The sequence below is a fragment of the Juglans regia genome, chromosome 7 (genome assembly GCF_001411555.2).
Source record: "Juglans regia cultivar Chandler chromosome 7, Walnut 2.0, whole genome shotgun sequence".
NCBI classification, from domain to species: Eukaryota; Viridiplantae; Streptophyta; class Magnoliopsida; order Fagales; family Juglandaceae; genus Juglans; species Juglans regia.
Window position 1 is genome coordinate 26602185 of NC_049907.1, and position 17217 is coordinate 26619401.

At 37.6% G+C, this 17217-nt stretch overlaps 1 protein-coding gene and 1 pseudogene across 1 annotated transcript; both read left to right on the top strand.

Moving 5' to 3' along the window:
• Positions 1–2574: 2574 nt before the first annotated feature.
• On the top strand, positions 2575–3228 carry LOC108987352 (putative lipid-transfer protein DIR1). Its single transcript, XM_018960257.2, has one exon. The coding sequence runs from the start codon at positions 2673–2675 to the stop codon at positions 2994–2996; it is 324 nt and encodes a 107-aa protein (XP_018815802.1). The 5' UTR covers positions 2575–2672; the 3' UTR covers positions 2997–3228.
• A 1011-nt stretch (positions 3229–4239) lies between these two features.
• Positions 4240–4771, top strand: LOC108987325 (annotated as a pseudogene).
• Positions 4772–17217: the final 12446 nt, after the last annotated feature.

The window sequence follows — 17217 nt, forward strand, 5'->3', positions numbered from 1 at the left end:
CATAATGGATTTCAGCATCGGTCGGGCTAGATTCATTTTGCAATTGGTGAGAGGCTATCCGATTGATTTGCCCCTATATTACTTGTCTTGGATTCTAACTGAGTCGCGGTACTTGACCAAAAGTAGTCTATCATATGCATTGATGATCTCTAAACTACTTCTATCTATGGGAATGGAGGTGACTCCGCCTGAGTGTTAGCAATCACAAATAGGTTGTCTAAATATCGTCACCTTAGGCAAAAGGTTAGGCCACCTCCGTAGGCCATAGCGGTCAAAGCCTGCTAAGGGTACAAGGGAGACCCTCTACACTGAACATAGCAAATGCATGTATAGATAGCATCACTGATATTGTTCATAGAGATCCAAGCGGGACGAAATTCAATTCATCCCAAAAGATCAAATTTGTCATTGTGTAGACAAGAATCTCGAGTGAACAATGATGCTTGCCTCGAGGAATGAGCAAGCCGAGCACGGGCTAACCTGCCCACTAATGGAGAATCTTAGGTGAGCAATGAAGCTCGCCCCGAGCAATGTGCATGGTGAGAAAATCAACCCATTCAAATCGTGAGCAAGTAATGATGCTCATCATGGAACAACACGTATGGTGGGTAATCAGCCCACCTGAATCACGAGCATGCGGTGGAAAATAAAATTGCAACGAGCACTTATTTTAGAAAACAAATTTAAGTGTTGTCTACATTTGTTATATATGTAACAGAAATTAAATAGAAAACAAGTTGTTTTCTAATTGCTGGATTGCTTAATAATTAATAGACGTTTTAAGATTCAAAATTTAAAATTAGATACTATGATGCGAGTTTTAATTAATCAGCATTAAGTGGGTTCTTTGATGATCATTACGAAGGATTTTAGCTCATTACGCTATAAGTTATAGTCACAATTAATTTGGGATTGTCATATAACTTATTTGTTCAATATTTCAAAATAGAACGAAGGAGATTTTTCTTAAGATCTCTCTATCTCGAGATTCTTAGACAAATGGTGTTTGAGTTTTAAAAAAGTGATATTTTAGAACAACAAAATTGAGGGCTTCATTGTATCTTGTGGACAATTTTATCAAAATTCTATAACACAGTGAAAGGGAACAAAATACATTCTAAAGAAATTGTCATTATAATCGAGCAATATTAGGAGTCCAAATTAATGTTATTTTCTTCTATTCTGCCTTCATGATTTCCTATTTTTCTAATTATTATTCCAACCATATATGGTCTCGTTTGAATTCAAAACTCATATCAACTCATCATTACAACTTTCTTAAATTTTCATATAAAATATAATAAATAATTTAACTTTTATTCTGTATTCACAAACCATCTCAACTCATATTTGAATCCAAGTGACTCTCTAGTGTCCCCTTTCCTCTTCAACGAGGCTAGGCAGTAACAGCTTGATTCTGTTTGCCAAGATATTTGCAATGCACTTGATTGCATTGCAACAGGTGATTTTTTAATTATCTTGGGAACGAAGGTTACAACAATAGAATTGGCTTCCTTGAGTAGTTTCCTTAGATGGAAGAAGGTTTTGATATCTCTAGTACTTAATGGGCCAATTGCATCCATCCAACCATGAGGCCTTTACAAATATATTACCTCCTTAATCTCAGTTTATGCAACTTCTTCAACGTAGGCCCGCGCTTTCATCATGCTATTTGGAAATGCTCTTTGAAGCGAGTTATTATCGATTGGAGCTCATGCTGGTGATGCATGCATTCAAAAGTTTTTGGAAATATTCAACGTACCATTATATTCTTTATCTTGATTAGATTCACTGTTCTAGCTCTGTCATCTCTATCCATGCATCAAGACGATTTTTCTCCTTCCATGAAGTTCTGACATTACTCTGGGCCCTGGGGTGCTTAATTTACAAATTTTGGGTAGTTTGAAGGGAATCATTGTCAAAGTTAATGGTTCGCAGAATAATTGCAAATTGAACCATAGTTAATGGGTGCTTATGCATTTTTTTATTTTTTATTTTTTTATCTCAAGATGTAACTATATATCACTTCATGATGCGCTATGCTGCAATGATGGTAGGCAACTAATTGTAGGGATAAGCACAAGCAGCTTTTTCTGGCAGTCTTGGATGTGAAAGCACTTGCGATTGAGCATGGAGCTGGCCAGGGTCACTGCATGAAGCTAGTACTTATCTCAGCAGAATTAGCCGTCTATTCTCAGCTTGAATAGCAAATCCGCTCCCTCATCGCAAAGAAAGCAAATCAGGTGGCCCAGTACAGCTTTACCCAATCAATGGGCATATTCACGTTTGATGTATCTGTTTCTGTTCCTGGATTATTTGTCTTTTACATGCATGCTACCTAACTCTGTATTGCTATTCCTTTATCCTTGTGGGAAATGCTATCCTTATATATTGAGTTAAAAAACAAGAACAGGGACTTATCACTAAGAGGTAGACACAACAATCCACGGGTACAATGGATGACTTGATCTGGTCCACAAACGCACTGCCCGTGACACCACAGTACTAACCTGCCAATATTGTATATTCACGGGTCACACCTACTACTCGTTCCCTATATAAATGAACCCCAAACGCAAAGCTCTCGATAACTAGAGCGCTAGCTCCAAAACAGATACAAAAGAAGAGATCGAGAAGATCGTTGGTACTGGGGGCGCCGGGGAATATCGTTGATGGAGTTTTCTGTAGTGAAGAAGCTGATCTTTCTTGTGACTGTGCTGTTTGTTGCCTTCTCGAGCATCGGGAGGCTTCAGGTTTGCAACGCGCAAAGCTTATGCAACGTGCCCTTTTCTGGACTAATGGAATGCAAGCCATCTGTGACTCCTCCAAATCCTACCGCGCCTTCGGCCAGCTGCTGCTCTGCACTCTCTCATGCCGACCTTCGATGTCTTTGCTCCTACAGAAACTCCAACCTGTTGCCTTCCCTTGGAATTGATCCAAACCTTGCCATGCAGCTCCCCGGAAAGTGCAAACTTCCTAATGCTGCTCATTGCTAAGATCATGTGATCCATTAGCGAAAGCTAGCAGAAGTGAAGTGAAGTATTCAATAATGCTGAACTTTGAATGCTCTTCCTGAGCATTTGATCTTTGCTCTTTGTCTCTTTTCGATATTGTTGAGGTTTCTGAGTTCCTGCTTTGTTATAGCTAAAGCGTGTGGGAGAATCAAATATTGTAATACAGCGTTTGTATTGTGTTTCCTTATTTCCAAGTTTGTCGTTTTGTCCTGTCCTTCTCTCGTGTGTACACTCACAACATACCGACAGATCGAAGAGCCATTGCTAAGCGTGTATCCATCTAAATTAATGCTAAGAAAATAATATATATATATTCCACATGCAGGTACATTTTGGTAGTTTTCAATCTTGGATGCATGGATACAAACATTATTTTTATTTATTCTTAGCATTATATATATATATATATATATATATATATATATATATATATGCACGGTGCTTCATGCATGGTTATGGAAAATATTGTATTTAGAAACCTGAAAAGAATTAAAAAAATTATATACACGCACGAACTTTATTTTGAGTGGCCGGCCGGGTGGAAATAATTATCACGTAGAATGGACTTTATAGTACCATATATGCATGAGCTCTTAGCATTATGTACGTTATATATATATAGGTATATTTGAATTAACAGAAATGCTAGGGACAACCGCCCTTGCGTCCTCGCCGTGGAACCGGCTGCCTCCTCAGCAGATAAAAAAAAAAAAAAAAAAAAAAAAAAAGAAGGGGGGAACATCCCGTACGCGGAAGGAGGGAAAAAAAAAATCAAAACAACATTGACGATTGCAGAGGAGACCCAGCCAGTGCATCCAAACCTTTCTCCTCCTCCTAAACTTAATACCTTTAGAGCAGTTTCAGAGTCCAGAAAGTCGAGCCCCCTTCTCATACAAATCAGTAGTCTCCTGCATCTGGAGACATTTGTTTATCTTTAGAACAAAAAACTTTATGAACTTTAAAATCTGCTCTGGTGGGCTTGGGATACTTGAATTGAAGTCTTATCACCTGGTGTTTTAATTGCTCAAAATGCCTGAGACCTAACTGGACTATTGCATGTCATGCAGGCCTTCTGGAAAATAAGCATCGGAAAAACTAAAATTGCGTGTGAAAGAGACGGTTCGTTTGAGGGCGTATGCTATACCTTGTGAACTGTGGCTTCCTAATTGGGTCTAAGAGAAAGAAGAAGATAAACGGGAAAAATTGAAGTTAAGCGAAATTTGGTGGGAGAGGTTGGCAAAGAAGAAGGACTCTCAGGCTCCAAAGAAATACGGACTGGGATCAAATTGCAAACAAGAAACAGGATGGGTTTTAAGAAGAGCTTCGAAATGCAGAGAAGAAGGGAAGCTGTTTAGTAGGCCACTCGGAAGTCAAGTCATTGCAGAGAAGAACGCTATCAGGTACCGACCTCCCTCAGCGAAAATGCCGTCACACAAGACCTTCATGATCAAGAAGAAGTTGGCCAAGAAGATGAGGCAGAACCGACCCATTTCTCATTGGATTAGTATGCGTATAACACTATCAGGTACAACGCTAAGCGCAGGCACTGGCGCCGCACCAAGCTCGGATTCTAAGCTGGACGAGCCTGGCTTTCTAGCTTTCGTTTAAGCCATTTAGTTTATCTCGGTAGGCTAGAGAAATGTTTGGATTTATTAGTTGCGAAACTTCGGAGGAGATTTTGATTGATACTGGACTGTTAATTCTATAGTTTATTTGGCGTTCAAAATATTGTGTTCGACTTATTGTTTGCTCAAAAAGAAAAAAAAAAAAAAAAAAGCATGTAGAAGAACAGCTGGAAAATATCAACAATCTCACTTCACCTTTCTTTAGTTCTTTCAGTATAAGGGAGAGCTACAGGTCCGAGTCCACAAAAATCATTCCTATCCTCAGATTCCTCACTTTCTGGTTCACATTTCAAGTTTTTCAATCTCACTTCACCTTTCTGTGGTTCTTTCAGTACGAAGGAGAGCTTGGTGCTGAACATTGTGTTGACGGCGCTGCTCATTTGTTCATAGCATTCGTGATACTGGTGGGCACAAGCACAAACCGGCCAAAAGCAACCAGGATTAACAACCACAGAGAAACAAAAGATGTGCTAGTAAAAATGGTTGAGGAGAGAGGGCCATGTGCCCGGGTTGCGAGTGAATTAGCTGGTGAGAGTGGGTGGATGCAAAAGTCTACTTTTTTTTTTTTTATCAAAAGGGGTGCCGGTTGCACGGCGTTTGCATCAACCGGTTGCAAGAAGCATTTCTGTTGAACTAATTACTAATTTATATATTCATAACATGACAGATCGATGTTGTACGTGTGACGTCTTTGGAATTAACGTCCGAGTGATCAATATTACTCCTCGAATTGGAAGGATTGACAAGATCAGACACGATGGACTCGACCCTGCATATCTCGATGGCTTGTGTCTTCTGGGACATCAGGACCCCCCACCACTTCCAACTTCGTGGTGCAAAGCTGGTCTGACTCAGACAGGGACCATTTACCCAACCATTTTTTGTGGACCCCTGATTTCTCTTTTTCTTTCTTTCTCTTTTTGTTTTATTATATTTTTATCTTTTGATCAATGACTATATTATATATGATTCCCGGCCATTTAATTATGATTTATTAATGGTCCACAGAGCACTTGATCTAGCCCTCAATTATTGTTTCAAAGATCATTAATATATGTCAAACACTCGTGACTTGATTGGATTAACTTCAGCCTCCAAAATAGAAGTGTCTCTCCTCAAATATATTAACAACAAAAAATAGTAATATATATATATATATATATATAGCTATCTAGGACGTCACCACGGTAACACGAGTATACGTATAAAAATCCCGCACTGACATCACTCATTAATGTTTCCTTAATTTACTTTTTATTACATAGTTCTTACAGACAGTTAAAGATGCTGCATGCATGCATGGTTAGTTTTATCGGCCTTTAATATTCCTTGACTTTTTCATGTGGTTGTACAGATGGATTAATAGTACTTTGTTAGCCCTTAGGTCATTTATAATTAATACAAGTAAAAAGGACTTTTTCATGACACGACTTTTTCATGTCGTGTAATTATTTAAAAAAAATAATTAAATATAAGATTTATATTAAAAAAATAATATTTTTTTATTAATAGATCTCACGACTTTTTAAAAATGATTGTACAGTATTTACGTACACTACGACTGCATATAATATTACTCTAACTAATATAGACTAATCTGTTAATTTATACCAATCCATTGTCTTCTTTTATTTCCAATATTATATCTAGCTCGTGTATGTACCCAAAAGTGACACAGTAGCCGTTGCGCAAACCCCAGATTCTCACCTTGCCAAAAATATATAGGTTAGTATAGCTATGTAAAAGTCAACCTTATTTACACGTAAAGCTGGCCTTACACCTTCGTAACACCAAACTAATACAAAACTATACCCAATATACTCCACTTGATATAATCAATCTATATATACAGTTTACCAATTTGTATCTTATAATGGTGAAATCCAATTATAAGAAATATAAATTCTAATAAACCCCCCACAAATATAAACCCCACATGTCGTTTCTATCTGGTTCTATGTCATGGTATCAAATCACCGCTTTGCTTATCATACCAACCCAATTAACTAAGATCAACCATGTCATTAATAGGTTCTCAACCATGAACTCCATTTATTGCACAGTTTCACAAATTATATATATAAAACCTACTTCAAATAAATCTCTACGATTAGTCATGATCAATTCAAGATCTAATTTTGACCAAACTTTACTGAAATTAAACCCAAACCCATCATCCTTTAGCCGACTTTTGAAATCTCCAAGCTTATCCTAAATTTTTACACTACCTTCCCAAAACAAAGTTGTAAAATCTTTCAAACTGGAGAACCAACCCGTAATGACTCACCCAACAAAAAAAGTGTGTTGGGTTTGTGCTCCTTTGGAATCCCACACCGATGGGATTTGTAAAGGGAGCCAAGGCCCATGCCTATAAATAAGAGGGCCTAGCCTCTTAGTTAAACACACCAAGTCATAAGCTTATTTAGCAACTTGTGACTCTAGTAAAAATCCTCTATTAGCCTTTTCTTGTAAAAGGGAAAGAGGTGAGAGTTAAAGTTTTGCTAGTGGGGAAGCTTTGTGGGTGTCATTTGGGGTGAGGAGAAAAATTGTGTGATTGTAATAATTTTTCACATAGTGTATTTTCTTCTCTGGGTCTGGTGGTTTTTTCTCCTATTTTGAGAGTTTCCACGTAAATTCTTGTGTTGTTATTATTTCTCTGTTTTACTTCATATTTCACCAAAGGGTGGATCCTAGGGGGGTGAATTTAGGAGGTCTAAATTCCCAACAAGTGGTATCAGAGCCACTAGGTTCTTTTTGGTGGGTGGAGCTTTGGTGTGGTAGTGTGGATACGTACAGTCTAAGGAGGTTCTGTCTAGGAGATTGGTATTTAAGTGGTCCAGTGTGACCCTCCAATCTTTCCTGGGAACCTTGAAGTTCTGTCTAGGAAAGATTATAATCTTTCCTGGGAACTTACTTAGTGAGTACTATTCATTTCTACGGTAAAATTCATCGAGGCAATGTCAGGAAGTAAGATTTCAAATTCTATCAGATATGAGGTGGAGAAATTTGATGGGAGAATCAATTTTGGCTTGTGGCAAGTTCAAGTCAAGGATGTTTTGATTCAATCAGGATTACACAAGGCATTGAAAGGCAGACCAACCCCTGAAGTCAGCAGTGATACTAGCGTGACTGATCAAACAAAGAGCAGATCTGTAATGAGCGATGAAGATTGGGAAGATCTGGATTTGAGAGCAGCAAGTGCGATACGTCTGTGCTTGGCCAAGAATGTTCTTGCAAATATACATGGTATATCTACGGCAAAGAAACTCTGGGAAAAGCTAGAAGAGTTGTATCAGACAAAAGGCGTCTCAAATCGGGTGTACCTAAAGGAGCAGTTTCATACACTGCATATGAGTGAAGGTACGACTATTTCAGATCATTTAAGTGTTCTCAATGGTATTGTCTCTGAGCTAGAATCTATTGGAGTTAAAATTGATGATGAGGATCAAGCCTTGAGACTCATCTGGTCTCTTCCATCTTCCTATGAACATATGAAGCCTATTTTGATACATGGGAAGGAGAAAATAATTTTTTCAGAGGTTACCAGTAAACTCTTTTCTGAAGAGAGAAGACTAGGTGGTGGAAGAAATGGTCCACCTGTGAACTTAGCAGTGGTAGTAGCTGGTAATGGGAAGAAGAAGAACTCCATGAAGATGAAAGTAGTCTGCTGGGGGTGTGGACAATCTGGGCACGTCAAGAAAAATTGTCCAAGAGGTGGAGCAGGTTCGGCAAGTGGCTCCAAGTCAGTAAATGGAGATACTGATAATGAAACTAACGTTGTGTCCCTCTCCATGGAAGACGATGTCTGTTAAAGGGACATGTACATCCTCATGGCATGCCATTAATTCCCAAAGTTGTCATGATAGAGGATGTGTTAATGTTAGCGGGTCCACAAATTTGCACACAAGCATTGGTTTGGCATTAATGTAGGGTGTGTGGTGGATATTTATGTCGATGGCTGATGAACTTCCAGGAAAGCCAAACGTGGAAGTTGCACCATAATTTTTCAGCAAGGTTATTTTTCGACATGAGCCGAAATTGAAATGCTTGGAATTGGTTTATTCTGAGTGGGTATGCTTTTATGGTGGAGCATGATAGCAGAAGCTATGAAGATCTTCATTGCGATGGAGCGTGGCTGTGGGATCAGCCAAAGTCGCAAGGTGGAGATTGTTGGGTTTGTGCTCCTTTGGAATCCCACACCGATGGGATTTGTAAAGGGAGCCAAGGCCCATGCCTATAAATAAGAGGGCCTAGCCTCTTAGTTAAACACACCAAGTCATAAGCTTATTTAGCAACTTGTGACTCTAGTAAAAATCCTCTATTAGCCTTTTCTTGTAAAAGGGAAAGAGGTGAGAGTTAAAGTTTTGCTAGTGGGGAAGCTTTGTGGGTGTCATTTGGGGTGAGGAGAAAAATTGTGTGATTGTAATAATTTTTCACATAGTGTATTTTCTTCTCTGGGTCTGGTGGTTTTTTCTCCTATTTTGGGAGTTTCCACGTAAATTCTTGTGTTGTTATTATTTCTCTGTTTTACTTCATATTTCACCAAAGGGTGGATCCTAGGGGGGTGAATTTAGGAGGTCTAAATTCCCAACAAAGTGCTCTCTATGTCCGTAATACACTCCAAATAACCTTCAAGACATCAACTTACTACTAATCAATCAACTCCATTCACCAAATCAGCAGCGCAATCAAAGTTCAAACCCCACAAAGTTGTTAGAATTGTCTAGTTACCCAGCAACACAGGTTAACCAATATGGTTTGAACATGTGTAGTGGTAGTGAAAGAGCACCTTACCAAACTCAGAGTGGTAACCGGCTGTGTTGGGTGGCTAAGACTTGGTGCGGCGACGATGCCAATGGCTGGGTCACGGTGCTGACACTGCTAGACGAAGAACGGGGCAAAGAAAAAATGAAGAGGGAGAAAGAGAGTCAAGTGAGAGCAGTAGGGTACAGAGAGGCGGAATCAAAGAGAAATAAAACTGAATGAGAGAAAGATAAAACAAAGGGAGAAGCATGAGAGAGACAGAGAGGGTAAATGGAGTGAGAGTGATGGGAACCAAGGTGGGCCTAGTCTTAAAGATATGTTGCAAGTTCCAGTTGAGTCAAATACAAGTTCAAGGGCTTAAACGATGAAGATTATGCTTTGATTAATTTCATAAGCTATGGAAAGGGCAACAACATGACTTATAGGCTTTGGGCACTTGAAGGCTTTCAACTTATTTAATTAATTTCAAGGACCTATTTTATTTGCTTAGAATAATTGGGTTTATGCCTATGTAAGGGCATGTTGGGAAAATTATTATTTTATTGAACAAGGATTAGGGTTACTGTAGCCGAGTTACTATAGCATCGTACTGTAGCCGCGGCACTGGTCACTCAGGGGTATTTTTGGAAGATGGGGTTTTATTTTATCTAGGGTTTTATTTAGGTTTTGCTTTAAATACCTCATGTAGCCTCATTCTAATCAGATTATGAAGTTTAAGAAATTTGATGAATTTATTCATTGTGAGTTGAGTTTTACTCCTCTTGTTCTTAATTGAACTTTTGAACTTATCAAAGGTAAATCACAACCTTTGTGGCGTTCTTCCTTTGTAATCTGGGTTCTTGAGACGGGTTCTTCAACGGGTCTAGATTTTAATATAATCTAGGTTCTTGAAACGAGTTCTCATCGGGTCTAGGTTCTCCATCCATTGACTTGATTTTGGCTTTCTTGGGGAGTTTTCAAATTGACTGTGGGTTCAAGGGATTTCATTCCCGCGGGTTCATATCATTTGGTATTCAGAGCAAGGTTTCCAATCAGGTCTGATTCTATCTTTTAATTTTAGTATCCTTAAATTTAATTCTAGGGCTTCATTGTTCTAGGGTTGCCAAAAAAAAAAAAAAATTGAAATAAAAAGTAGGCTGCCGAAATTCTTAAGGTTTTGGGTTTGGCTGAAATTTGCATCACCTAGGGTTTCAAAATTCTAGGGTTTCCTGCATCTCTAAGTTTGTCAATTGCTTGGAGTGTCGTTCCATTGATTCTCTTCTACTTCATTGTCCATGCTTGTGTGTTTTGAATTCAATTGGTTGGTTTTCACAATTGAATATTGCTGTTTGTGGATGAATTAGAGAGAAGAAAAGAAAGGAAAAGAAAAGAAAAGAAAAGAAAAGAAAGGAAAGGATGAGTGAAAAGAAAAGAAAGAAAGGAAAAGAATATAACTCATCCATTGTGTTGCAAGCCATGCAACAACAGTTTGAGCAGTTGAACTTGGTGTTGGGTGAAGTGAGGGATAGTATGGATAATCAAGAAGCAGTTATTAGAAATTTGCAAGGTGAGAGAGATAGGAGGCGACGTGAGCCTAGAATTGAGAATGGGTATAAGAATGGAGAGTTTGGTGAGGATGAGGAAGGCTTAACATCTGAAGTTGGATGGGGTAGATATAGAGGAGTTAGGCATGGAAGAGGCCTTAGGGCAAACTCTGGGGGTCGAGATGGAGTAGATAAGAACCTTGGGAGCATCAATATGAAAATACCATCATTCCAAGGTAGAACTGACCCTGAAATTTATTTAGAGTGGGAGAAAAGAATAGAGTTGGTGTTTGATTGTCATAATTACTCTGAGGAGAAGAAGGTGAAGTTGGTTGTAATTGAGTTCACCGATTATGCGATTGTTTGGTGGGATCAATTAGTGACCAATAGGAGGAGGAATCTTAAGAGGCCTATAGAAACATGGAGAGAGTTGAAAGCTATCATGAGGTGGAGATTTGTACCTAGCCACTACTATAGAGACCTCTACCAAAAATTATAAAATCTTATACAGGGGTCTAGGAGTGTAGAGGACTACCATAAGGAGATGGAGGTGGCTACGATTCGGGCTAATGTAGTGGAGGATCGGGAGGCCACGATGACAAGATTTTTGAGGGGGTTGAATAGGGAGATAGCCAATGTAGTTGAGTTGCAACATTATGAGGAGATAGAGGACATGGTGCACATGGCTATGAAGGTGGAGAGACGGCTAAAAGGAAAGGATACATCAAGGTATACTTCGGTTTCTAGTACTCCTTGGAAATCAAAGTGGGACAAAAATGATCAAGTTGTAGTAAAGGGGAAGACCGAACCACCAAAGGGAAAAGATTTGGGTGAGACTGAAACCTCAAGAAAAAGAGAGAATGAATTGAAAAACAATTGTGAGGCCGAGAGTTCAAAAAAAGAGGAGACTGAAAGAAAAACAAAGAGTGAAAAGAATAAAGAGAGTGAGAGGAAAAAAGAGAATGAGGCCGAAACATCAAAAGAAAGAGAGAGAGAAAAAGAAAATAGAGAGGTGGTTGAGAGTCAAGAAAAAAAAGTGTTGAGCCACAAGAGGAAAAAGAAAGAGAGATTGTAGAGAGAAATAAAAAGACAAAAGTGAGTTTTTATGCTAAGGCAAGCTTTTATGCTAACGAATTTAACGACTCTTTGCCTAGTGTTGTTGTTTCTTTCTTGCAGGGATATGAGGTCGTGATTCCTAGCAGTGTGTTTAGTGGATTGTCACCTATTAGGGAGATAGAGCACTACATTGATTTTGTGTCAGGTGCGACAATCCCTACCCGACCTTTCTTTGAAGAACATGAGTCCTTGACACATTTAAAGGGACAAGGTAAGTTGTTGACTAGAATGCGTGCTAAACGAGAGAATTGCATTGAGACTTTTCCTCATGTATTCAAGTACACACAAGGTATGGAAATTTTTGTGGTTGATGCTTTAGCAAGAAGGTATGTCCTTGTCTTCATCTTAGATGCAAAATTGTTAAGACTTGAATATGATAAGGAATTGCATGCTAATGATGATGCATTTGCTAGTGTTTATGAAACATGTGAGAAAGCATCATTTGGTAAGTTTTATAAACTAGATTGGTACTTGTTTACAAAGAATAGATTTTGTGTGCCTACTAGTTTTATGCGTAAGTTGCTTGTGTGTGATGGACATGGTGATTTATTGGGTAACCTTGGTGTAAGGAAGACTTTTGTTGTGTTGCATGAATGTTTGGGGAAATATCATTTGCCATTCAAAGACGTGTTGCATGAACATTTGTGGAAGTATCATTTGTCAATCATTGATGTATTTCATGAACATTTGTGGGAGTATCATTTGCCATACATTGACTTGCTGCATGAACGTTTGCGGGACTATCATTTGCCTTTCATTGAGTTTGCATATAATTGGAGTAGTCATTCTGGTGTCATGAAAACTTTAGACATTTTACATGAACGATTATGTTGGTCAAAGATGAAGAGATATGTCAATCGCATTTGTGGCAGGTGCATTACATGCAGAAATGCCAAATTTAAGCTTTTGCCACTGGGGTTGTATACACTCTTATCTATTCCTAGTGAATCATGTGTAGACATATCTATGGACGTTATTTTGGGGCTGCCTAGGAAAGAAAGTAATAGAGATTCTATTTTTATGGTTGTGGATGGATTTATAGAGTTTGCATATAATAGGACCATGCATACTACCACTTTATATTCTCCTTTTGAAATTGTTTATAGACTTAATCCATTTACTCCTTTAGATTTAATGTCTTTATCTGTTGCCAACAGGAGTAGCTTCAATGGATTTTCTCAAATTCTTGAAAAAATTAATGACAATGCATATGAAATTAATGATAATGTTACTAACATTTTTCCCTTTGATCCAGGTGGAGATTCGAGATCGAATCATTTTGAGGAGAGGGGGAATGATGGGAACCAAGGTGGGCCTAGTCTTAAAGATATGTTGCAAGTTCCAGTTGAGCCAAATACAAGTTCAAGGACTTAAACGATGAAAATTATGCTTTGATTAATTTCATAAGCTATGGAGAGGGCAACAACATGACTTATAGGCTTTGGGCACTTGAAGGCTTTCAACTTATTTAATTAATTTCAAGGACCTATTTTATTTGCTTAGAATAATTGGGTTTATGCCTATGTAAGTGCATGTTAGGAAAGTTATTATTTTATTGAACTAGGATTAAGGTTACTGTAGCCGAGTTACTATAGCACCGTACTGTAGCCGCGGCACTGTTCACTCAGGGGTATTTTTGGAAGATGGGGTTTTATTTTATCTATGGTTTTAATTAGGTTTTGCTTTAAATACTCTATGTAGCTTCATTCTAATCAGATTATGAAGTTTAAGAAATTTGATAAATTTATTCATTGTGAGTTGAGTTTTACTCCTCTTGTTCTTAATTGAACTTTTGAACTTATCAAAGGTAAATCACAACCTTTGTGGCGTTCCTCCTTTGTAATTTGGGTTCTTGAGACGGGTTCTTCAACGGGTCTAGATTTTAATATAATCTAGGTTCTTGAAACGAGTTCTCTTCGGGTCTAGGTTCTCCATCCATTGACTTGATTTTGACTTTCTTGGGGAGTTTTCAAATTGACTGTGGGTTCAAGGGATTTCATTCCCGCGGGTTCATATCAGAGAGAGAGAGAGAAAGGGTAAACGGGTTGAGATAGTGAGAGAATCGATATGGAGGGAAAACCAAGAGACTTACCGACGGCGTGGCTAGGTGGCACAGTTGTCAGCAAAGGCGTTGTGTGCCACTGCAACGTGCTCCAAAGTAAAACTGAAGAGATGTACAGGGAGAGTTGCGGAGGTGAGTTGAGAATAACGAGAAGAGTGAGATGAAAAGGGATAGGAGCATTCATGCAGCGATGTGGGCAGCGTCCCAGTCTACGGCATGTGGCGGGGTGGGAGGAGACAACGGCTTGGGTTGTAGAGAGAAGAGGAGAGATGCAAAACTAGGGTTGTACACCAATGGGTTTGGCGTCGGTTTCTGCGCAAAACCGATACACCACCGATGTCTGCTATGGGTCTATGGAACCGGCTGAAACCATGGGTTTAGGGAGAGAAAACCGATCATATTGCTCTCGACGTGCGTCGGTGCGGTCTTCGGTCCACCGTTGGCATCTTTTGTGAAGGAGGAGTAACTGAGGTTACGAGGAAAAAGCCTCACGCCATCGCTACTATGGAAGAAGAAGAGAGTTGCAGAGAGGAAGAAGACGATGCGGGAAAAAAAAAAGAAGAAGGGTGGGGGTTATTAAGTCATTTTGAAACGGCGTCGTTTGGCTTAAGTACATATATTCTTCTTGACTGCCGATCGGTTCTTTGCCGGTTATATTTTTTTTTACTTTCAGCCTCTAATACATATATTCAAAAAAATATATAAATAGACCGGATCAGCCGAATCAACGGTTTCCCAGGGGTTCAAACCGGCGCCGAATCGCCGATATCAGTTTTTCCTCAATTCCTCTCAACCGCCGACCGGTTCTTTTCCAGTTCCGTGCTCAGGCGGTCAATCTGATCGGTTCACGGCTGGTTTCGGCGGTTCCTGTACACCCCTATGCAAAACAGAGGAAGGAGTACAGGCTGAAAAAACTGACTAGTTGGTTCGGTTCCAACCAAAAACTAAAACCGAACAAACTAGTCATTTGTGAAGACGAACTGACCAAAGGGACAGAGGAGAACCAACCAGTCTGGTGTAGGTGAGTATGGTCATAGTTTGAGCCTTAAAGAGTCTAATTTTCCATTTTTAATAGATAAGTGCTACAACCACAAATAGTGTAACACCTCGTACCCAAAGGGTTAGGGAGTTAGTTCCTGTCACCCTAAAATCGCATTCCAACAATATAGATACAACTCCAAATAACACAAGAAGCAGCTCTAAAACGTATAAAACTCAACATCTAAGAATTTCTCCAAAATAGATAACAAATTTTCCAAAATATTCTCAAAATCTCAGTAAGAGTCATCAATGTTCCAAAATACTACTCAAAGAGTAATAACAAATTTTTTGAATAAGTCTTTCTACTAATCACTTGTACCCTTTGGCACTTATTCCTCTACACTCAACTAATCTCGCTCATGTTTTCTATTCCTAGTCCTTTGCTAAAATCTCAAAATTAGCTGAAAAATAATGAAGATAATTGAGCGAGTTATGAACAACTCAGTAAGCAGCAAACATATACTAGTGTGTAAAAATGATCTAGTTACAGAATGTAGAAATAGATAATTCACAAAATAGCAATGATAATTTCATAAACATTCATTTATCCATAATAAAATTTTTACAAAAAGACCTTAGGGTCAAGCATAACTGAACAACATCAAAAACAAATTCAGAGGCCATGTTTACTCTCGTAGTAAGGTTGTGCTTGTCTACAGATAACCAAGCTGAACGTAAATCACTATTTTGTCACCAAAGTAATGCACTCAAAACAGAAGTCATGTTTACTCCTATGGTAGGGTTGTGCAATATGCGGATAGCCAAGCAGAACATATATCACTCTATCACTCCAAAATTGTTTGCACTCAAACAAATGTCACTACTATAATCTGTAGTAGGGCGGAGGCCACTACTATCACTCGTGGTTGGGCTGGAGGCCACTACTCTAACACATGGCTGGGTCGTAATCAAAGCATAACATAATCTTATACCTTACAACAGAGTTATGAGCAGAAACAAATATCATATAATCAGATCAAATATTTCAGACTCATATTCACATATTATGCAGTAGAGAAACAGAGTACAAAGATTTTTTATGTCTACACTAATCATGATAAAATATCTGATTTCAAAATTCAAAACAGAGACTAATGCAGAAAAGTAGCCGAGGTCATTTATATAACAAAATATGCAGATTGTGCACCCAACTCTATATAAAAATAGATATAAGAAAAAAATCAAATATTAGTGAAATTTGAGGTTAAAAAATATTAACAAAAATTGTAAAAGCAAATGAAGATCAAAATATCAATAGGTGTCAACAGATGTTTTAATCATTTTTTACTCAAGGTGAAAAAATTTGAAAAACCGATTGAACCGACCGAACAAGTGGGTTTGATCTGGTTTGATCTCGGTTTTCATGTTTTGAAAACCGATTTGGACTAAATCGAACCAAAAAATATATATATATATATATTAGTTTTTATATAATATATAAAATATTTTTATAGTATATTATATATATATATGATATGCTATGCAATATAACATGAAATTTTAACCTTATTATTCATGCATATTAGTCTTATAACTTAACATTAATAAAACATTTGATATAACATAAAACTAATCTTATAATTTTTAATATAACATTTGGGATAACATAAAACCAATTTTGTAAATTTTAATATAACATTTGATATAACATAAAATTAAGCTTATAATTTTTAATATAACATATAAATTTTAAGCTTATAGCATAAAATTAATATAACATGAAATTTTAATCTTAAACATGAATATTAATATTAAGTTATTAATACAAACTTACTTTTGATATATATATATATATATATCAAGGATAAATACATTTTTAGTATAATAAATTATAACGTATATATATTCTTTTTGATAAATACATTTTTATACATTTGATTCTTATATACTCATATAAAACATCTAGAACTTAAATAAACTATAGTTAAATTCAATACTATAATAGTATTTGTTAATTAATATAAAATAATGTACTTATACTTTAATATAAATAGATTAATAGTTTAGTATATGTAAACATCATAGTATTACTACCATACATAACCAAGTCTAGAAATAAATTAGATACTAAT

What these genes read in the sequence shown, in the direction of transcription:
- LOC108987352 (XM_018960257.2), top strand. Translation starts at nt 2,673, where the DNA reads ATGGAGTTTTCTGTAGTGAAGAAGCTGATCTTTCTTGTGACTGTGCTG.